Here is a 23,124-nt window from a genome sequence, read left to right as displayed (position 1 = left end):
TACAGATGTTGATCCCAAGGCCGAAGGTACCATTTCTTCCTATTTTCCAATTAGCAAATCTCATAGAAGAAAGCTGATTGGCTCCAACTGAGTCACATGATGGTCCCTTGGGCCAATTACCAAAGACAAGGTGACAGGGTTCCATGATTGGCCAAATGCAGTCCATGTGTCTCCGCCTCCAGCCAGAGAAAGGCGAGGCGCTGTGGGGGGACACCGGCTAAGGCGGGGGAGGGAGGTCAGGGACATATTAGTGATGGCGGAGAAGGCAGGCCAGGCGCAGTGCTCACTGGGCGCGGTGGTGAAGGTCTGGTGAGCGCAGTGCAGGGCCGAGTAGGTGCTCGGGAAATCTCAGGTGAGCGTGTCTTGGGCGTTCCCTGTGGCAGGCCTGCGTGGAGTGAGCGCGGACTCCGGGAGCCAGGGCACCGTGTGGGAGCCAGGCCACCTCGTCGGGTCCCTCCTCTGGTCCCTTCAGTTCCATACTTCTCCACACCATGTCACTGCCTATATGTGCCCCCAGTCACGCATGTGTGTTGGTGTCCTTATCCCATGTATCTGACAGCCTTGTCCCTCCCAGGGCAGGACGTCGCCTGACGCGCCTGCATCTCGGGCCTAGTCTCCGCTGCGCGCTCTCCCTGTACCTGGAATCAAAGCACGAACAGGACCATTGCGTTTCACACCTGCAGGGGGCGCTGCGCACAGGGTGCCGCTAAGCCTCCTTTGGAGTTCTGCGTGGCAGAACTGAATAATGGTGGCAATTGAATAAATGGGTGTGTGGGGCTGCGGAGGGGATTGGCTGGGGAGACTGAAGGGGCTCCATTTGGCATTTGGGCTAGAATCTATGGGGGAGGGGAGCCCAGGGGCTCCAGGATGAGGGGAGGGTCTGTGGCTGAGAGGTGGAGTGGGAAGGGAGGGACCACCCACTCTATCTGAGTCGTCCTCTCTAGCCATCCAAGTTGTCAGACTCGAGCCCTTACCTTGAACTTGTCTCTCAGAAGTGGTTGCCAGGCAACAGCCCACGTCCACCAGGCTCTGGGCCACAACTTGTCGTGTTGGCATCCGCATTGCCAGAGAGCATCTGGGAGTCACAGGACCCGTGGGAGGGGAGGCGGAGGCCCTCAGATCTTTGAGCTCCTCCTTGCTTGGAAGGGGTGATAGAGGCCACCGACCCAAGGGTAGGTGACAGCCTGGAATGTATGGGACTCCTGACTCAGAAAAAACTCTCATGAAGCCAGAATCCCAGACAGCGGCTCACATGGCTTCTTGGAGCTGTGAAGGCCACAGGCCACCAAGGCCTCAGGCACTCCTTGTCATTGGCAGCCCTGCTGAGAGTCTTGGTGGCTCCACTGTGGGGCAATGAATGCCCCGAAAGTCCCAGGACCCAAAGTCAGGAGTCCCAGGTCCTAGGCCCCTCTCTGCCATAAGCCTTGTGTGGCCTCCAGCCATTTATGTCACCTGTACGCACATAGTTCATTTTGTTAACGAAGGTTTTTCTGGCCACCAACTCTATGATGGGCCCGACACAGGGTTGGAAACCAGGAGGCCATGGACACAGGACTGTGCCCCAGCACTCATGAGCAGCCACCTGTGGGTCACTATGCTCTGGGCTCTGGGTGAGCAGAGCTGGGCTGCACTGACCCGGAATTTGCAGCCTAAGGCAGGGATCTGGGTGCGCGGGCCCTGGGGCTGAGGAGTGGCTAAGTGAAGGAAGACAGACGGTGGAGGTGAGGCTCATTTCAGGGACAGGTGGGGACAGGCAGGGCCTGCTGGGGGTTAGTTCCTATTAGGGCCTGAACCGTATCCACCCGAATTCATAGTCAAAGAAGTCCTTACCCCAGGACCTCAGAATGTGACCTGATACGGGATAGCATCGTTGCAGATGTACGTCAAGGTGAGGTCAGACAGGTGAGGTCAGACAGGTGAGGTCAGACAGCAGCAGGGGGGTCTCCTGATCCAATGGGACTGGTGCCAAGGAGAGGAGAGATTTGGACACAGAGGTGCACACAGGGAGAATGCCACAAAAATATGGAGGTGAGGTGATGCCTCTCCAGCCAAGGACGCGAGCGATGGCCAGCCAGCCACCAGAGGCCAGGAGAGGAGCATGGACCAGGACGCCTCCATCTGGACTGCCAGCCTCCAGAAGCCCGAGGCAGGCCTTTGTGGAATGGAAGCCTGCGGGCCTGCCGTCCTTCGTCAAGGCTGCCCTAGCACATGGAGACCATCCCCGCCTGCCTTGTGGAGTTAACCGTCTACCCTCCCGGGTCCCTGGAGGATTCCTTCCCTCCTTCCACAGGTGACTTATCGGGTGCTGTCAACTGCCCAGGATGGAGAGCAGAGATGGACAAGGCCTGTCTTCTAAGAGCCAAGGATGTTCCAGCGAAGAGGCAGTTCTGAAGCCCATGACTCCTGTTCCGGGTGGGAAAACAGACCTGGGATGGGAGGTGACACGTACAGAGCTCTGCAGAGGAGGGACAGGGCATGGCCTCTCGGCCTTGCTTTCTGCTTTAATGACCAGGTAATGTGTCAATATTTACTCATGGGAATGGCAGGCCCGCCACGCTGGTCAGCACACCCAGAGCAGGCTTCGTGTCTCCATATGTAAAACCACAACGGTCTCTACTCTCTGCTGTGTCCCTATCACCTGCTCACAGGGCCAGGAGGGTCTCGCCCTGCTCTGGCCATACTCAATGGCCCCTATCTATTATGGGATGAGGGAAGCATAGGCTTGCCTGTTTACCTGGGCAAAATGGCAGGTAGGCTCTTGGCCACGCAAGATTTGAACCTAGCTGCAACCCTTCTTAGCCCTAAGTGCCTCTGAGCCAGTCTTGGAACCTCTCTGAGCCTCAGTTTCCTCATCGGCGAAATGGGCTCCACAACCCCATCTCACAGGACCAGGAGGCTGAGGCTTGTTGACTCGCACCGGGGTCAGCTCTGAGCCCTCTGTCCGACAGGGGGCGCCACGGGACCTCAGGCACGTCCCCTTTCCCCTTGGCGCCCGCCCCGCTCGGACTCAGCCCGACTCAGCTCTACTCGGCCCCGCTCGGATCCACTAGGCCAGGCTCGGCTCTGTTCGTTTGGAGCCGTCTGGGCTCGGCTGGACTCGGCTCTATTCGGCTGCACGCGACCGGACTCGGTTCTGCTTAGGCAAGCCCGGCCTGGTTCGGATGTGCTCGGCTCGGCTCGGTGCTCGCCACCGGGAGCTTACGGCTGTTTGCGCTCAACGTGTCGGGCTTCCGGGGTGCAGCCCCGGGCGCCGGGACCGAGCTGCTTGCTAGCCCTCGCGCAGGCTGATCCTTGCGGGTGGATCCCATGTGGCTGGGTGCCGAGGGTGCCCTGAGCGTGGCCGCGGTCGTGGAGATGAAGTTCCGTCAGGGTCACTCAGTGTTGGGGACTCGGTGGAGCCGACTGGGGCTCCCCCCGCTGGAGGCCAGGCGGAGTGGTGCTGCTGGCGAGAGGGACCCTGCCACTTTGCAGGGAGTGCTGGCCCTGAGGAGGAAGTGGGTGAAAGGGCGCCCCAGCCAGCCCCGAGCGTCCCTTCCCGTCCCCTGACCTCTTCCTTCGGAGGTGGGACGGGCCTGGTGGGGTGCGCGGCTGCCCCTGTCCGGGTCGCAGCGCAGGCTGCGGTGCACAGCGGCTCTCCCCAGCAGGTGGCGCTCACGCTTCCCTTTGTGTAGTGATCAAATTGGCTGATGACCTTGAACAAGTCGCATCTGTAACTTGCCTTTCCTGACTTACATCGTTGACCCCAGGAGTCATCGCGGCTGCCTTCTAAGTAGGGGTGGGGGGCAAGGCTGGGGTGGCAGGGGGAGCACAGCTCTCATCTTCACAGGGGTCAGGCTTCTGCACTGGGGTTACGCGTGTGCCATGGCAGGGTGCAGAGGACATGCCAGGGACCCTAGGCTTCCACACGGGGGTGTGTGGGAGGAGAGTGGGCACATAGTTCACCATATTCCGGATTTAGCCGGGGAAGCCCTGGTGGCAGCCATCTGCAGCGACCCTGCTGCCTGTCCACCTGGTGCTCAGGTTCTTTGTGTTCTCATGCCCATCTGGCCAGGGGACCCCAGGGCTCAGGTATGGAAACCCGCCCGAGGCCACCCAGCTAGAAGGAGGTGGAAGTAAGCCACAACCCGAGTTTGTCTGCCCCAGGGCCAGTGCTGTCTCCAAGCCACCTGCCGAGGAGACCCTCATGGCTCAGAGGCCACAGGTTGATGCCCAAATTCAAGGATCTGCAGGGCAGAAAGAGTGAGAGGAAGACTGAAGTCGAAAAGTCCCAAGCTCTGCTTTCTTGTCTTGTTCTATCCCTAGCAGCTGCTCTGGACCCAGGGGACAAGGCCCCTTCTCTGGGGCGTCACATGGCTGGAAACCCATGATGCTCGCCCTGGGACTGGCCAGCCCTCCCCTCCCCAGACCTCAGCCTCCTCCTCTGTTAAGTGGATGGGCAGCTTTGCCCTGTAGAGGGCACACGCGCTCACACAAGCCCCACCTGCCTCCCCCCCCTTTCCAGGTTTTCCAAGCCCCAGGCTCTGAGACAGCCCAAAGCTTCCCCACCCCCATCCTGCTGACTCAGCCCTTTCCCCTGGTGGCGGCAGTGTGGGGAGGGTGGCCGCCCGCAGCGGCCCTGGCTCTGTGCCCTGGGAATGCTGCCGGAGGCAGAGCCCTGCAGACGGCGTGGCCAGAGTGGGCCTGACGTGGGTCCCCGTGGCCATAGTCCCTCCAACTGCTTTCCTCGGGGTCCCTGGTGGCCCTCAATAGACCTCGGGCTCCACGGCGCTTTGTGGATGGGTGGGTGGGTTGGTGGCTGCGGGGACAGCACAAGGCTGGAAGTCAGCGGAGTCTGGCTCCCATCCCAGCCTGGACTCCACTCTGCTCTGTGGCCTTGAGCCAAAGCCTTGGCCTTCCTGGGCCCCAGAGTCCCTGCCGGTCAGATTAAAGAATCGGCTTAGCTCATCTGCGAGGCTTCTCCCAGGCCTGACGTTCTGCTGTTTGTCCCTAGAGATGACCGTGGTCACGGGCACACAGCCCAGGGGCTGCTCCATCTTCTCACTGGGCACCGTGAGTGTGGACTGGGTTTAACCTGCAAAGCCCAGATGCCACTGTGTCCCCTCGGGGCCCTCCCCTGCCCATGCATGCCACAGTGGGCACTCTGGTTGGCTGAAGAGCACTCGGGTTCTGCAGGGCCTGGGGTCCTGTCCACTGGCTGTGTGGAAGTCCCCCAGACTGCAGGACTCCAGCTCCCTCCCGAGCCTGGGGGAGCACCAGTTGAAATGATGAGTAAAAACGTCCCTTGGGAATAAAGGCTCCTAGAGAGATAGTGCCTGGCCCAGGCCGTAGGTACTCAGTCAACGTGGAACAGGAGGTAGGAAGGGTCTTTGCCTCCGGGTCTCTAGCCCCAGGAAGCTGGGGCCAGGAGCCAGAGCAGTAGCCTTGGCCGGACTCCCCTCGCTTAGCCAGAAGGAAACTGAGGCAGGAGCCGGGGCACACAGGCTGCTCTCCTGTGGATTTGGGGGATCATCGCTGTGGGGGTTGGCCCTAGGAGACCAGGAGGCTGGAAGGGCTTTGTACACATGGGCAGAGGGACCTGGCTGCCCACTCAGTAGGGACTTGGGGAGGTCATGTCTGTCCAGCCTTTACCAAGCTGTCCCATGGGCCTCCTATGGAGGGTCTGAGAGGTGAGGTCACTGATGGGTAGCAGGGCAAGGATTTGAGCCCATGGTCCAAAGGACAGTGCCAGTGCCGTCACCTCTAGCCACCCTTCTTCTGTGGCTCAGCAGATGGCTCAGGCTCCTCAGGGGGACCCCCGGGTAGGGCTGGAAGTCTGCAGTGTCACCTCCCCACTTCCAAGCATCTTGGGGACTCCCGCTCCCCTCCTGTCTCGGTTCCAGTCCGCTCGGAGGGTGGAGGGGCCGTGGACTCCCCTCTGCTCTGACTTTGCAGGCCCTGACTCCCCCAGAACCCCACCGGACCAGCAAAGAGTTAAGCCAAGGAAATCCCAGCCCCTGTATCTGGTGGAATCCAGGGCGGCAGGGGAGGGGCCGGAGGAGGGGCAGTGGGAAGCAGCTGGCTCCTCCGCCCTCCGCCCTGCGCCCTCCTCCATCCCGCCAGCTGCCCGCCCACTGGGGCCTGGGGGTCTGGGCCAGCAACAAGTTATTATCGCAGACATGGGCCAAGGAGCCAGAGGCCGCCCAGAGGCCCAGGGTCCGTGAGCCGCAGGGCGAGGCCTCAGGACACAGGGTGAGTGTTGCCACAGGCTCCTCTGCTTCTGCCCAGGGGCTGAGGGGCCTGGGGTCAGAGCCTGGGGTTCTTCTTCTCTCCCCTCCTCCTGGACAGGCCCTGCTCCTTCACCCCCTGACCAGGCCAGCCCCTGGGGCATCCCCTCCCCTCCCTGCTGGCCGTGGCCAGGGGCTCCCCTCAACGGCGCTGGCTCAGCTCCAGCCCTTGGTCTAGCCCAGCCCACCTGGTCCCCCTGCCACCCACCCCAGAAGACCCAGCTCCCCAGCGGAGGCAGCAGAGACCCCTACAGTCACCCTCGATGCCATGGCTCCCACACTGGGTCCGTGCCTGGCAGCCTCCCCGGGGCGGCCAGCAATTCTAGCTGTGGCCACCGCTGCTGCTCTGCTTCCTGCTTCCTGCTCCCTGGCCCCGCTCTGTGGCTGGTTGTGATTCCCATCTGGCTGGGCCAATAGGGAACAAAGCTGACTCCAAGCCGTGCCAGCCCTCTGGAAAAAGTTGTGAGCCTCCGGCCCGCGCTGGCACAGGGAAGAGGCTGCCCCAGGCAGAGGGCAGAACAGATTCTTACAAGTCTTTGACAGGACAGGCACTCTCCCTGCCTATGGGCCTCTCAAATAGTCGTCTCCCTGGCAGGGAGGTGCTGGCAGAGAACAGGAAACCCAGAGAGGTTAAGTCAGTAGTCTTGGGTTGCACAGCTTGTGAACGACTCAGATCTCAGTTCTGAATCTAAGGGCTCAGCTTTTCCCACAGGATGAGGCCACACCTATGGCCAGAGAGAAGAAGGGGAATCTGCTCAGAGCTGTAGTTTATAAATGAAAGGGGAGGGCGATAAATCTGAGGAGTGCAAGCCTGTTGAGCCAATTCAGGAAACCCCCACCCCAGGGTGGGCAGAGAAGAGCTTGGGAAGGGTCACCTCCCGGAGGCAGGGTGGCTCTGGAGACTCCAGTCTGCTGCCTCCTCTGGCCCCCAGAGCTCCTGCCCCTTCAAAACCCAACTCCTCCCTCTGTGCTCAGCTGAGCTAGCATGGCATTTCAAAAGATCGCTTTACCCTCTCTGGGTGTATTAACCGCAGAAAAATATTTTTGAGTTGTACTAAATGTTAAGGGAGAACATAAAGGAAATAAACAAACAAGAGCCGGAGTGTAAAAACCAGTCTGGTTTCAAAAGCCGAGTTTCTGAGTTTCTGATCCTGCGATAACTGGGTGGCGCCAGCCCCCAAGGAGGCTGCCACCACCTCAAAGGCTTGCTGCCTGGCTTCCTGCCCACCCGTCCCCAAGCTGTCTCCTTTGGCTGGTGGCCAGGCTACTTCCTGCCCTGCTCCTGCCACTCTGGACCTCTTCGTGGCCACGGTCAAAGACAGATCCTCACACCAATCCTTGGACTTTCCTAGTCCTGCTTCTTCATTCCAATTTACCTCCTTGGCAGCTGATTGGCAGGTCTACGATGATTGACACAACCACCTTCCAATGACCTAACTCGCTCTGAGCTTTCTCTGCGGAGCTCAGGGTAGGGTTGAGTTGCCCAGGTTGCTGACTGCGCAGAGATGCTGTGTGAGATGGGCTTACACCAGCCTTGCTAAGTCACACACCTGTAGAGTGGCGTTTCCCCAAAGGGGACGTCTTGGTTTCTAATTTGTCCATCCAGAGGGTGCCTTCTCTACTTCACAGAAAGGTGCTACAAAGGCTAGGATGGCCTGCAGCCTCGACTCAGCATGCCAACCCTCCAGGATTCAATAACCATCATCCTGGGTCCTCCAGGATTCAATACCCATCACCACGCGTGACCCCTGCGTCTCTTGTGTATCTTCCTTGCCACCTGCCCAAGGAGCACTCCTGTTCCCTTTGCCGGGACCGTGGAGTTTCCAGGCAGAGCAGGGCCAACCACCCCTCTTCTCTCCTGAGAAGCCACGTGCAGGATCCCTTGGGCTTGTCCCCAGTGGCTCTGACTCCCTCCTGCTGCCCCGGGCTGTGCAGAGGGTCCAGAGCAGGCGAATGGAGGGGAGAGGGTTGTTTTCTGGTCTCCTTGGTTACCGTGCATGGGCCACTGGGGCATCCTCCTCACCCTCCCCCAGCCCCGCCAAGGCCCCTGGGATTGTCATCCGCTTGGGTCTTCAGAGGGGCATCCTCCGGTCCTGCCAGTGTGTGGCAGAAGCCACATGGACAGGCGCCCACTGGGAGACTCAGTGTCCAGGCCGCAAGTCGGTGTCCTCAGGGAGCTGGCGTCCTTGTGTGACCTCAGTCTTCTTGTCTGTTAAATGGGGGCCCACCCGTGGCTCCCCGAGTTATGCAGCAGCAGCCACCCTGGGCACCGCACATGGAGATGTTAAGTGAGATGCGGTTTCTGTTCCTCCTTCCTCTTTCTAGGTCACCATGGGGACACCTACCCTGGGTCCCTTCTGGGCAGTACTCCTGCTCCCTCTTGTGGTGTCTGGGGTCCCCACTGAGGAGCCCACCTCCAGGGAAGCTGTGGCCTCCAACCCCTCTGGGGGCTGCCGACAGTGCTGTGACTCCGAGGACCCCCTGGCGGATGCCGCGGAGGTGTCCCCAGCCTCTCCATCTGCCCTTCCCTACGTCCTGCCAGAGGTCAGGCCCTACATCAACATCACCATCCTGAAGGGTGAGTCCCACAGGTGGCTGGGTGGGACTGTAGGGGACAGGGGGGCCTGGGGGGAGGTGGCGGAGTGGGAGAAGCCAGGATGGGTCTTTCTGTCACTCACATGTGTGTGGAGCACCCAGTGTGTGTGGGGGCTCCGAGTGCAGAGGCCGGAGCAGGGGCAGGGGCCACAGCACGGGCCGAGGCCCCAGGGCAGGGGCTGAAGAAGCAGGGAAGGGGGCGGGAAGCAGGCCACACACCCTGAGCCCGTCCCTGCCAGTCCCCATCAGCACCCTGCTTGTCCCCCAGAGTGGCAGGTGGCGTTGAGTTGAGGAACCTGATTCTACTTAGGTTTCAGGTGGATCCTGCTAATGTCATGTGCAGAACAAGTGGCAGGGGACAAAGGTGCAAGCCGGAAGCCCGTGGGGGCCACAGGGCCATCCAGGAGAGGGCTGGCTTCCTGCCCTCTACCATTAGCCATGAAGGAAATTACAAGGGGCTCTGAGTGGTGTCACCCTGGCCAGGCCCTCTGCCTCCTTGTCTCCCTCTTTGCGCACACTGGTGGTACTTTATCATCCCGCCCACTTGGCAGATGAGGAAACTGAGGCTCTGATGGGAGAGAAGCTCTCCTGGAATCACACAGCTTCCAGGACAGACCGGGAGGTCTTCACAGGGCTGTCCCCCTCTGGTGGTCAGCTGGCCTCTGAGGCCTCTGCCCCAGATGTCACCTTCTTGTCTTATGTTCGGGTCAGCCTGGAGCAAGGACTGGGAGGTGTGCCTGCCTGGGGTCTTGGTTACAGTCTACTGGCCCCAGGGCAGGTGGAGATGGGCTGGGGGCCTAGGGTTTGGGGGTTACAGGGCAGGTGGCCCCGCCCCTAGTTGCAGAGTTTGCCTTGCGTGTGTCCCATGTCCCTGTGCTTTGTGGGGGGCTCACCAGCTGGCCTGTGAGGCCCGTCAGGGTACAGACAGGAGAAGCAAAGCCCACCCAGGACCTGCCCCACATCACCGTGTGCACAGTACGACCCCGGGGCTGTTGGATTCTGTGGTTTTCCCTGGGGGGTGGGGTTCTGGGTTCCTTCTCTGGTCACTAGGGAGTGCACCCCCACGCCCCACCTGCCTGCCAGCCTGGACAGTACGGCCCCCCTGCTGGGGAGGAGGAGCAGGCTGGTCTGGGGACAGACCATGTCTTGAGTTGTGGAGATGGTCGCGGCTTCTCCTCTAAGGAGGCTCTTGGGGAGGTGATGTCGGGCGCGCAGGGGGTCACCCTCAGTGCCGGGGCTTCCCGGGGCCCACACAGGGGCGGAGCCTTCCAGAGAAGAGTCCTGGCGCAGCGCTCGCTCGTCCTGACGCTTCCCCTTAACATCTCCACAGGTGACAAAGGGGACCGTGGCCCGCTGGGTACCCCGGGGAAACTGGGCAAAGAGGGTCCCCGAGGGGACCGTGGCCCGCAGGGTGCCAAGGGCGCCAAGGGCCAGGCCGGCAACCCGGGCAGCCCGTGCCAGACGCGCTCCTCGGCCTTCTCCGTGGGCCGCAAGACGGCGCTGCACAGCAGTGAGGGCTTCCAGCCGCTGCTCTTCGACACGGTCTTCGTGAACCCTGACGGCCACTTCGACATGGCGGCCGGCCGCTTCGTGGCACCCCTGCGCGGCCTCTACTTCTTCAGCCTCAACGTGCACAGCTGGAACTTCAAGGAGACCTACGTGCACGTGGTGCACAACGAGGCGGCCGCCGTCATCCTGTACGCGCAGCCCAGCGACCGCAGCATCATGCAGAGCCAGAGCGTGATGCTGGCGCTGGCGCCCGGCGACCACGTCTGGGTGCGGCTCTTCAAGCGCGAGCGCGAGAACGCTGTGTACAGCGACGACGTGGACACCTACATCACCTTCAGCGGCCACCTCATCAAGCCCGAGGACGACTGAGCGCCTCCTGGGGCCGCAGGCTGCCGGCTCCTCTGGGAACAGGGTCTCACCTCACTGCCACCTCCACCCGTGCCCCCAGCTGCTCCTGTCCCTCCGTCCTCTCCTGGACTCACTTTCTGACCTGAGTTTTCTAGGCCTCTTCCAACCTGGAAGCCCAGCGCGTCCACCCCAGGGATCTCCTTGAATTGCAGATTCTTGCTCCCCGGGTCTGGGCCAGGGCTCCAGCTTACTATCTAGATCCTGGGCGATGCTGATGCTGCTGGTCTGAGGACCATGTTTGAGTCATCAGGTTCTAGAACTTTCCCAACATTCTAGTCCTTCTGATCATTCTGGAATCCCCCCCTCCTAGGATTCTCCCAACATCCTCAGATTCTCTCGTCACTCTGCACTCTCCCCCTCCTCTGTTCTCTGTGCCCTTTCCTCTCTTCTCTCACTCCCTCTCCACCCCCATCTCTGCACCCACCTTTGATTTGTTCATTCATCAAACACTGAGCACTCACTCGGCCAGGCCCTGGGAAAGCTGAGGCAGTCAGACCCAGGCCCTGCCCCCTGCTCCTTCCCAGTGTCCCCTGCCCCTGGTGAGCCCCCAGTCTAGCCCTGGTGGGGGCGGGGGCAGACACCATGGGTGCTCTGGAGGTCTGAACCAGATTCTACAAGGCCGAGAGCTGTGCCCACGCAGGCCCGTGTCTGGCTGTGCAGCCAGGTGGGTCCTCATTTTCCATTGCTCCCTGGGGGCACAGGGTCCCCAGGGTGGAAATGGAATCCTGCTGTGTGTGCCCTGCTGTCCAATGCCCGTCAGAGCAAACCCCAGGGGGGCCTTGCCCAGTTCAAGGGTCCTGTGAAAAGACCCAGGAATTGGGAGCATTTGGGGGTAAAGCACCCCTGTGGAATGACACCAGGCTCCTGGCTTCCCACAGAGCTGGTGTAGGGACCCAAGAGGACTCCCCGACTTGTCCCTGGCTCTCCCTCCCTGTCCTGTCCCAGGGCTCTGCCAGGGCCTCGTTCAGCCCCTCTTGCCAAAGGCATCTGAGCCTGTTTCCCAGAACTTCCAGCCACTGGCAGACACCCATGTCTGTCCCCAGGTGCTCTCCAACGCTCTAGGTCCCTCTCGCTAGCCCAGTGTCCCTGACTCACCAGGCTCTGTCAAGGTGCTCAGGCCCCAGGGGGCAGCTCCTGCCCGCACAGCCCCTGCCAGCCTGGCAATGGGCCAGGACGGCAGGCTCGGGCTGTGGGGCCCTCAGCAGGTCTGGGAGCAGGGGCAGCCGTGTTCAGGTCTTTGGTCCCCCACCCCAGCCACGCCGCCAAGAGAGGCCCTGGAGAGGCCAAAGGAAAGCAGGACATCAGGCCTCTGTCCCTCTCCCTTCTCCAGGGCGTGTGGCCTGGTGGCTGCCAGCCTTCCTCTGCCCCAACCCAGGTAGCCTGACCTTCCCCTCTGCCCACTGGTGCTTCTGCAGATTCTGGGGCAGAGGTGGCCTTGCGGGGTGGTCTCTGGTGCTCACAGCCAAGGGAGCTGTGGCCACGTGGGCAGGCCACGGGAGCAGGGCCTGCCATGTGCCACAAAGGCTGGTGCTATAAAACCACCCAGCCCTGCTGTGCCCTGCCCGCTTGCCCAGTGCGATTAAAGGATGCTGAGTTCTCCTGGCGGCTCCAGCTGATTCTTTCTGTCTGCACCCCTGGTCCTCCTCCAAGAGCAGCTGTTCCTGGTCCTGCTGGGGCCTGGATCCAAGACGCAGAGAGACCGGGGCAGCCCCAGGCTTCACTCTGTGCGCTCCCTGCCCACATAGAAACTGGCCCCTGGTCACTCATAGCCAGTGTGCCCTGGAGTTGGAACCAGCTCAGAGACCGCTGTGACCTAGGGAGTCCCCACCCTGAGCCTTAGTTCACTCAATATACCTGGGGCTGATGGCAGTTGACCACATGGGGTGACCACAGGCTTAGATGGGTGCCAGCATTTATTGAGCACCTGTGGTGTGCACAGAGGCCACAGTGAAAGCACAGCGCCTCGCTTCCTTGGAGAATATCCAAGGAGGTGCATCCTAGACAGTCACTTGGGTGCCACACAAACCCCAGCCCCTCACCTGGGACTCTGCCTCATTACTGCACTGGGAGGAAGACACATGCTAGAAGGAGCCAACCACCTGCAGCTGCCCCAGGCCTGCCCAGCCCAGCAGGGGAGGACACAAGGGTCCATGTCCTTGGGCCACCTGCACCTGATGCCCTCCAGCAGTCTCTGAGAGACCCCCACTGTCAGAAGCTACAGCGGGAGACCCCAGTCTCTTTGTCTGTTATTCATAACCAGCCTGCCAGCACCCAGCTCAGGTCCTGGGCTCCGGGGGAGAAGGCTGCCCCAGGGCCGGGAGCCTTTTGTCCTGGGTGTCCCTGGGGCTGGCAGTAGGCGAGGTGGCCAACGGTGGTCAGCAAAGCATCTGAAACGTCTTGCCAGGCACCCGTGAGGGGACTGATGTTTGTCCTTTGCAAACTGAAGCTAGATTCTCTAGACGTCTCCAGGCCACGTTGGTCCAGGGCACCAAGCCCAGCACCCAGCCCACCTCGGCCTCCCCTTGGACCCCTGCATTGGCTTCCTCCAGCTGCGCTTCAGACTCGGTCTCTGGACTGGCCATTTTCACACTGAGCCTCAGACTTTGTGCCACCTGGCTTGGTGTTCTCGCTCTGACAGGAGCCACTGACCTTGAGGAAGAAGGCGCAGGATAGGTAGGGGGCAGACTTGCGGTGCAGCACAAGTGACCAGAAGGCTTTTGCCCAACACAGCGGCTGCTCAAATTCACAAAGCAGAACCACAGACCCCCAGGGGGGAGTTAATAGATTTTCCACCAAAAACAAAGAAAAGGAACAACCCAGGAAGGTAATGACGGACAGGGGGAGAGGCCAACCCCAAGTCAGCTAAGACCCACTCTTAGATCCGAGTCTACACCCTGAAGTTCACACCTGTGAACACGCCACCCGAGGTGAGGCCTGCCCCGGCCTCTCCAAGGCCCCCACCCCGCCTGACTCTCAGTGGGTGTCCCTTCCTTCCTCTTAATAAAATCCATGGGTGCCGCACCTTGATCCCTCCTTAAATTGCTTTCTGCAACACCAGGGACCCTCATGGCCTGAGCTGGGGTCCACCTCCCTTTGGGGACCTCCTTGGGATCCCTGTCCGGGTGACATCCTTTGGCGACCACGGAGGGACCGTGAGCCAGAGCACTGACTTAGGTTTAGCCAAATGCCGAATTCCGTTTCTTTCGGATCTTGCCTGGTGGTTGCCCTCTCTGTCGACTCCCTTCACGTCCAGTCTGTCACCCCTGTGGTCTGAGGCCCCTGCACCCCAGGAAATGAGGGCTTATTTACAAAGGCCCCGGAGAGACGGGGCGGGGGTGGGGGGGTGGGGTGATCCCTTTGGCAAAAAATCCGTCCAAGGAAAGGAGTCCCAGACTCCAACCAGCAGCTGCTCCGGGGGTGGTCCCTCCTGCAGCACCCCCCCCCCCAGTCCAGGGCCCTGCCTCCGGCCTCCCTTCCTCAGGGGTGACCTGCTCTGCTGGTCCCTGCCACCTCCAGCCCTTGGACTGTATTGTCATTTTGTTTTGAAACGGTGCTGGGGCGGGGGGGTCAGGGGGCTACAAATGTTCTGATTGTTTCCCCATGAAAGACCCCGTCCTGCCCGCTCCAAGGCCCATGGAGAGCACTGGCCAGCGCAGGGAGTGCGGGTCACTGGCGGAACTGTCCCTTTACCCCGTCCCACACATTGTCCTGACTCAAACACCAAGTGGATCCGCCAGGTCCACAGTCCTTGACCTCGAGGACGCTGTCTGTTCTCTGTATGTCCCCTTCCTCCTCCCTCCCTCTCCCTCCTTTCTTCCTCTCTCTCTCTCTCTCTCTCTCTCTCTCTCTCTCTCCTTCATGCTGGGACTTAAAGCTACATTCACAGTCCTTTTTATTTGAGACAGGGTCTCACTAAGTTGCCGAGGGTCTGGATAAGTGGCCCAGGCTGGCCTTGAACTTGTGATCCTCCTGCCTCCACCTCCACTGGACTCACACGGGTACCACCACACCTGGCATCTGCTCGCCTTTGAGCGGACAGATGCTGACACTGAATCACCTAGCACACGCAGACAGTGCCGCCCAGGGATCTGGAGACGCCTCAGCGCAGGAGTTAAGCTCTCCGATGGCAGACCTCTGGGCTTTACTCCAGCGAGTGGACGGTCTCCTCATCTGCAGCCCCTGGAAGCTGAGCTCTGACAATGATGCTCTCAAGGCTGTCCATGTCCTCGGAGCCGCGAGCTACCAAGGTCTCCACAAAGCCTCAGACTTCCCAGGAACAAGGGAAACATTTCCTAACCCCAGGGGATGGACTCTCACTCCTGAGAGAAAAGAAGTTCTTTTGAAATTCGGGCTTCTGGGACCAGAGACAGCTCAGGACTGCCCCCGGGAGGCGGGGTTCAGGAAACGTGGATGCTGTTGGGGACCAAAGCCAAACCACTGCACAAAGCCACACAAGGACCCAATTACGAGCCCTTGGACCGGATGGGAAATACAGGGAGCTTTTTGGACTTGTGGCTGTGTCCCAGCCTGGGGGACTCAGGACTTAGAAAGACAAGGTGTGGCACTGGGGGGTCCTCACTCAAAAACCGGGGGACATGCCACAGCCAGTGGCTCTCATTTCTAAACAACCAGAGCCCCTGCCGTGCAGATGGTCTGGCGCCTGGAGCTGTCACTGCCACAGTTTCTCTGGTGACAGAAATGACTCAAAGTAACCTCAGGATCTCGTTGGAGGCCCTGATCCCTACCAAGCTCAAATGGTATTAAATTATAAATACAGGGCACCAGGCCCAGCTAGAGGACGACTCTGAACGGGAAGGCCTGCCTCTGAGAGTCCTCGGAGCCACTCCCAGCCTCGGCCAACCCACGCCCGGGCCTTGCTTCCTGCCCCAGGGAAAGAGGGGACTGGCCCCCTCCTGTGTAGAAACCACGCAGCAGGTTCATCTCACCAGACCCCAGCTTCATGCCCGGCCTTCGACCAACCCTGATGATGGTGGTTTACAGAAAGAAGTAGCCACAGGAAAGAAGGACACACAGGACAGCAGTGACCGCCCCCGGGAGGCAGTGCCCAGGTAGCAGTAAGGCGTTGCACGGGACAGCAAAAGGGCAGTGCCCTGTCATCCAGGGAATACACTGGCCGGTCAAATTCTGCTAGACAAGCAGCACCTCAAGGTGTTTTAGAAATGGCCCTAATACCCCGACCCCAAATTTAGATACGAGTCCATGTTGTTCAAACGTTGAGGAGGAACGGGGAGCCTGGGGAGGTATCCGCCAACAGGACGGCGCTGGGTAAAGGGGGGGTGGGTCACACACGTGCACTGCCACAGGTCGATCAGCGCAAGGGTATTAAAGGGACCCAGGCCTCATGCTACTGGGGAGAGATGCCTTAGCCACCTTGGTCACTCATGCTCATGCTCTCTGAGAGGTCACAAAAGCGTGTCCCCCTTGTCCCCATAACCAAGCCACCACCTTAACTTAACCTCACACGAGGACGAGGCACGTTCCCTGCAGAAGACTGGCAGCGGGAGTTCACCCAGGTGCCTCCGGGTCAAGGATGTAAGGTCTTGCTGACCCTTTTTCTGGTTGGATGGAAGCAAAAAGACCAGGAAGTTGCCAAGGCTCTATCAGATGCAATCGTTCTAGGTGTGGACTTCACTTCACAGTGACAGTGAAGTCTCCAAGGTGACATAAGATTTGGGGAGGGGGTACCAGGGAATGAACTCAGGGGCACTCGACCACGGAGCCACATCCCCAGCCCTATTTTGTATTTTATTTAGAGACAGGGTCTCTCTGAATTGTTTAGGGCCTCGCTGTTGCTGAGGCTGGCTTTGAACTCCCGATCCTCCTGCCTCAGCCTCCTGGGCTGCTGGGATTACAGGCCTGTGCCACTGTGCCTGGAGGGAGTGGCTTACTCTTTTGTACCTTCCGGCTTCCCCAATCATCAGAGGTTAAGAGTGGGTGATTTACACGTTAAAGCCACGTTGGCAAAACTGGACTGGAAACTTCAGCGCTTTGGTTATGTCTGTTAAGAATCTGAATTTCCCTCGAGGAAGCCTTATGACATACTGTTTGCTACTTCACTGCAGGCCACTTAGGGATCCTAGGACACGCGGTGATTAGATATGTAATCAACTTAGGCCAAGTACAAAAGGCCTTGATCAAATAAGATGACCATTCTCTGCTCCTAATCATGTAACTTACCCCCAAGGTGCAACCTGGGGATCTGGTCTTACTGAAGACCTGGGAACAGATGCTCTCTCAGATGAGCCTCTCCCAGGACTGAAAGGCCCTTGGCCAGTCCCTCTGTGCCACACAGCAGTGAAGCCATGGGCCATGCTTTGAGGATGTTGTGTCAAGGACAAACACTGTTTCCCTTCAGTCTTCACAGTACCTAGAACCAATCAAAGGTCTGTCTCCTCTTCCTGCAAGCCTTTGAGAGACTTGAAAAAGGGCAAAGAAAAGACGCTGGTCATCAGTACTCGGGCTGAGTCGCGTGAGTCCTACGTTACCATTGTTTTGGTGCCGGGTTTGAACTCAGGGGCACTTAACCCCGAGCCACATCCCCAGCCCTTTTTTTGTATTTTATTAGAGACAGGGTGTCACTGAATGGCTTAGGGCCTTGCCAAGTTGCTGAGGCTGGCTTTGAACTTGGGATCCTCCTGCCTCAGCCTCCAGAGCTCCTGGGATGACGCGTGTACCACCGTGCCTGGTCCTACCTTACCATTAACATTAATACTCTCATTTATATTTTTTCTTCTTGTTCGCTCTTTGGGAATCGTGTTGTATGTTAGATAAGCCACCCTGTATTTGGCTCTGTTAATTTATTCACCTGTGGGTTTTCTCTGGGGGACGATCGTCTTATGTATGATTCCTCATCCCACCGATGCCGTCGGTGTCTGAGCGAGGCCCTGGTGTGTGTAACGTGGCAGGGTCAGGCTGGCTTTCTGCATGAGGAACGCTTGTTCTCTTGGTCCTGGGAGAAGTGACACTATCTCAGCTCTGCCACGTGTGGGAATTTGCTTTGGTCTTGGTGTGTTTACTCTGCTGCCCACGTAATGTGCATGCTCCCCACAGCTTCAGTACCACAGGGTGCGTGTTCGTAAGACCCACTTTAGTCCTTCTTATCTTTTCCTGTGAAGAACTGAACTCCTCCCTTGACTGGGCCCTGAACTATGCTAAAGATATTAACAGGGTTGATGGCTGGACTTGGGGCCCGTTTCCCACCTCTGTTCTTCGGGGGTACCTTGGTGGGTGTCTCGGTTAAGTCTTCAAACATTTGTAATAGAACTATGGCCGAGTCCCCCGTTTGGTTGGGTGCCACAGGTTTAATGGACCCCAGGGGCCCGTTAATACAACCTTCCCCTACAAGGCTACCGGGAAGTGTCTTCCGTCTCGGATTCAGAAGCCCAAATCATGAAAAACCCCATGCAAAACCTCTGAGGAGAGAGAACACCCATAGGAACCTAGCAGGCTGTCCTCAGGTGCGGGTGATGGCACCCGGCTGACGCCCACCGAGACAACTTTGTCTAGTGGCTTCTCTCTGCAGGGGATAAAGAAACCATTTGTTGGGTCACTGGAAAAACTCAGCCTGAAGTTTGGGTTGGACACCTACAGAAAATCGTCACATTGCTGTACGGTTACAGGACATGGGTCAGTTTACAGCAGGGGGGACCTGGGGCCAGGAGCACCCAGTGGCACCCACTGGCTTGCTGGTGCTAGCCTGTGGCCTTGGTTGCTGCCCGGCTGGTCAGGAAGATGCACAACAGGGACCTGTGGGTACAGGGACAGTGGACTGAGGTTCCGACAAGCCGCCAATCTCCCCTCTGTTCTCTTTGGCCCATGGGCCTATGTCTTACCTCCACGTAGGACTAGAGGAGGTTCCTGGCGCCGTGGATCTCTTACCAGGTTCACCCCAAAGGGAAATCCAAGGGAGACAGTCTGAGGTATTCCGAGATTGGATTCTGAGGTCAGGATGGTAAGAAATGCCATCTACAAACACAGTGGCTCCTGACATCTTGGCAGAGGCACCCCGGGAGCCTGTGCAGTTGCTAATGCAGAACGTGACGCGTGACCCTGGCCACCCGCCCCGGTGCTCCTTGGCTTATGCCCACAGATGGGTGCCCTGGCTGTCCTGCCTTAGGCTCTCTTTGGGGGTTTCAGGAACCTCCTGGTGGAAGAAAAGCCTTCTCTTCCCGGCTCCTAACGTGACGTTGGGATATTGGTGTGGCACGCAGGCTGCACCAGGGACTTCGATGCCTGAGCCCTCTTCTCCAGAACACCAGCAGCTGATGGCTCCGAGCCCGGTGTGGTGGCGCACGCCTGTGATCCCAGCGACTTGGGAGGTTGAAGCAGGAGGATCGCAAGTTCAAGGCCAGCCTCAGCCACTTAAGGAGATAGATACTGACTCAAAATAAAAAGTAAAACAGGGCTGGGGGTACGGCTCAGCGGCAGAGTGAACCCGAGTAACCTCCTTTCCCCAAGTTGAACAGCAGACCCCAGCCCTCCCTGGTCTCTTTGGATCAGTCAGGCAGAGGTTTCCCATCCCTGGCTGGGCAGGGGCCGCACCCCCGGTCAGCTCGCAGAAGATTCACAAGATGAACTTTCAGCCCACCTTTTCCCTTAAGAGAAAGCCATCAGCGCTGGGGCAGGGGGAGGTGAGGTAGAAGACCTGAGGACAGGTAGGGAGACTGGGGGGACAGCTGAGGGCTGTGACTGAAGTCTAGATCTGAAGTCCCTCCCTGCGGGCCACACTGTTCAGCGAATCAGCAGCCCTCAGGCTGCGGAGGCCCCTCAGCACCCTCCCTCCTGACCTGGGCCCGAAGAGAAACAGTCCATAGGTCGAGGGGCGGCACACAGGGAAGCGGAGGAGCCGCTCTCAGATGGGCGTCTGCACCTGGAGTGGACGCCTGGACACTCCCACGGTGAAGCCAGCCTGGGCCTCTGCAGTGCCCACACCGGGCCTGTCCAGGTGCGTCCCTTGCCTCCCCTTAATAAAATCCACGTGCCTCACCTTGACCCCTCCTTCACATGCTTTCTCAACACACCGAGGACCCTCATGGCCTGAGCCGAGGTCCACCTCCTTTGGGGGACCTCCTTGGGACACCCGTCCCAGTGACGATCTTTGTGATGGAGACTCTGCCAACAGACGAGGCGTGGTGTGGCTTGGGCAAGGGTCAAGGGAACTGGAGGCCCTCGGCCTGCTGCAGCCTGTTGTGTTAGGGCTCCATGTGAGAAGGAGGCAGAGAGAGAGAGAGAGAGAGAGAGAGAGAGAGAGAGAGAGAGAGAGAGAGCGCTCACACGGGTCCAGTTTGAGACGGGAAAGGCAGAACAAGCTTCGGAGGCCTTCAGTGTCAGGGTAAGCATGAGACCGACTTTCTAGGTGCTGGGGAGCCTTTAAGAGGTAGGTCCTGCTGGGTGTGGTGCCCTAATTCCAGCTACTCGAGAGGCCGAGGTAGGAGGATCACAAATTGGAGGCCAGCCTCTGCAACTTAGCAAGACTCTCCAAACAAGTTGTTTAAAAAAGTGTGGCCATGTAGCTCAGTGGCAGAGTGCCCAGCATGTGCCAGGTCCTGGGTTCCATCCCCAGTTCTGCTGGGTGTGGGGGAGGCAGGTCACTCCTGGGCCAGGTGGGGCACAGAGGGTGGGGAGGATGGGGAGGGGTGTGTGCTGCAGGCCAGGTGAATTAGGGGTGCCATCCTGGATTTTGAAGGAGGACAGGGAGGTGGGGGGGGGAGGGAGGCGGCAGCCAGGCGGGAGGTCCGACCTGGAACAAGGGCCTCTGTTACTCCCCTCAGACGTTTCTCTGGCAGTAGGCAGGGTGGGCCTGGGTGTGCTGAGGTGCCTCTGCCCTGGTTCTGCCTGGTTCTGCCCTGGAGAGCCTCTTGTGTGGCTGGAGGCTGCTGGGAACGCTCAGCCTCTTTGGACCTGCGTGGTCTTTATTTGCATCAGATTCAGAGTCCCCCTCCTCTACCCATTGAGGACTGTACCCTGCTGAGGTCCCCGGTCTGTAGGGAGCGCCTGTAGTTTTCAGAGCCCGTGGGGGAGTGCCAACAGAGTAGAAAACATGAAATTACTGCCCAGTGTCCCAGAAAATAGGAAGCGTACGTGGCAGGGGCTTGGGAGATTCAGGGCGGGTCCAGGAGCCAGGTTGGGGGCTCCGGAGCCAGCCCACCCTCCCCTGAGCCCAGAGCACGCCACCTCTGGTTCCCTGGTGTGTGACCCGGCTTGCCGCGCCCGCTGGGTGATCCTCAGTTTTGCTGAGATTGGGGATGGGAGGCATCCGCAGGGAGGAGCCCAGGGTGCCCACAGGACATCGGGTGGGGGGTGAACGGCTTTCGCAGAGCGTCTGGGGAACAGCCCTCTGGGCAGCGGGAAGCAGGAGTCCCTGGCCCCGTGGGGAGACCCTGCAGCCCTCTCCCTGCCCAGCTCCAGCCAGGGGCCTGTCACGGTGGCCACAGGCTGCCACGTGGGCGCCTGGGGACCAGGAAGCAGCCAAACTCCACGGGAACAGAACAGATGTGGAGAAGTGTGCGGGTGGGGCTGGCAGTGGCAGGAGCCAGAGAGGGAGGAGGGATTTCCAGAACACGAGTCAGGAGTTCACAGGGCTGGCCATGTGGCCTGGGGCAGCTGGCCTGCGAGGCGGGGGAGGCTGACCAGGCAGCAGAGGCAGGGTGGGGGAGGTCCAGGCACACAGAGGAAGCAGGTGACCCTCTGCAGGTCACAACAGGATGGGGCTAGGGGCAGGGGCAGGCCAGCACGTCCCTGTGGGTGGCTGATCTTTATCGCTGACCACTGACCACTGGTGACAGCCACCACAGACTCAGATGTAGTGACATGGGACTTGCTGGTGTCTGTTTTCATGGGCCGCTTCCCTCTGGTGATGTGGGGGAAATGTTTCTGGGGTCCAGCCGGGGTCCCTCTACCCACGTTTCCTTGTGGTAACGGCCAAGTGCCTCCCGGGCAGCAGAGGGGCAGCTTCTCATGACCTTGCTTCTTCTGCTAAATCTGGCAGAGTCCCCTCTGCCTCGGGCTCTGGGTCAGTTCACGTATCTGCTGAATCATGCTGGGTCCCGCGGAGCCTCCTGGGTCCTGGTCCCTCTGGGGCCGCCTAGGTCCTCTCTGCATACACACTGTGTCCTCGGAAGACTGGGCCTGGGTAGACCACGTGGCCATTTCTCCCCCCAGGTCTCAGGCGGCTTCCGGAGCTGGAGGCTCCTCTCCATCTCAGGAGCCCCAAAACTGCGCAGGGGAGGGGGGTCTTCTCTGAGGCCCCACCGGGCTCAGACTGGGGCAGAGGGGACAGGGCTGCTTTAGCCTCTCCTCACTTCTCATTGGCCACAATGGCCTCATGACCTTCCCTGACCCAACCTCTGGGGAGGAGACTGGGATGATGGGAAGCAAGACTCACCCCTGAGCCCCAAGAGGCTGGGCTGGACTTCAGCAAAGTCAGACTCTCCTGAGAGGTTGGACCCAGGAGACTCCAGCCGCCGCAGGGGCATGGCCACCGCCCGGGCCCTCCCCGCTCTAAGAGCGCGTGGTCAAGGCAGGGGCGGCAGCGGCACTGCCTGGGTTCAAGTTCAGCTGAGCACCCGAGGACAGGCCTCTGTGATGCCCACCAGGGCCTGGGCTGTCATTTCTCAGAGGACGTGGCCTCTCCTGAAGTCAGCTGGGCGCGTCCCATGGAAGCACCTCATGCCCTTGAGCCTGGACACCCGCAGCCCCCCGGGAGCCTGGTGTGGTCCCCTTCCCACCCACGTGAAGCCGGCCCTGGGGGTCGTGGCGGCAGCGTTGACACCACGGTGATGGGCAGACGTACAACGGGCCAAGTTCTAGTACATTTGATTTTACAAACCAAGGCTTTCATGCGCCCCCACTCCCGAGCCCCAGTGCCCCCAAGGTGCTCTGCAGGGCCTCTGGTGGCCGGTTGTGCACACAGGACAGGGGCCTGGGCCTCTCAGGCGGTGAGGTCCCTCAGGCAGGAGTGGGGCAGTCCACGTGTGGCCCCAGGCCCCTCTTTTCCTGGAACCTCTGGCCACGCCCACCCTCCAAGCCTCCAGCCCTTACCCCGCCTCAAGCCCCGCTCTACCTCACCAGCGCTGCTGGCCAGGCCAGACGATGGCTATGGGGCCCCCAGTGCCAGGAGGGCCAGCCAGAGTCCCGCTCCTGTGATTTGGGAAGCAGAACCTCTGCAGGAGCCAGGCCTGCACACAGCAGGGAGACGGTGCAGCCCGGGCCAAGGTCCTGGGGCCGCCCGGTTTTGACTGGGGTTTGACTGAGCTCCAGACCTCTGCTCCCATTCCCAGCATCACTTACTGAAATTTTTTGTCTTTGTTTTTGTTTTGTTTGTTTTTTT

The 23,124-nt window shown here is 59.8% G+C and overlaps 1 protein-coding gene across 1 annotated transcript; it reads left to right on the top strand.

Annotated features, from left to right (window-relative positions):
- The first annotated feature begins 6,016 nt into the window (after nucleotides 1–6,016).
- Nucleotides 6,017–12,378, top strand: C1QTNF6 (C1q and TNF related 6). Its single transcript, XM_081310941.1, has 3 exons — nucleotides 6,017–6,228; nucleotides 8,589–8,841; nucleotides 10,189–12,378. Exons 2-3 carry the CDS (start codon nucleotides 8,595–8,597, stop codon nucleotides 10,734–10,736), a joined length of 795 nt encoding a protein of 264 aa, XP_081167067.1. The 5' UTR covers nucleotides 6,017–6,228; nucleotides 8,589–8,594; the 3' UTR covers nucleotides 10,737–12,378.
- The last annotated feature ends 10,746 nt before the right edge of the window (nucleotides 12,379–23,124 follow it).

The sequence above is a fragment of the Spermophilus citellus genome, assembly GCF_964194105.1.
Source record: "Spermophilus citellus genome assembly, chromosome: 10".
Taxonomy (NCBI): Eukaryota; Metazoa; Chordata; class Mammalia; order Rodentia; family Sciuridae; genus Spermophilus; species Spermophilus citellus.
Note: the sequence above shows the minus strand (reverse complement) of the source record. Positions and strands in the feature narration are given on the sequence as shown.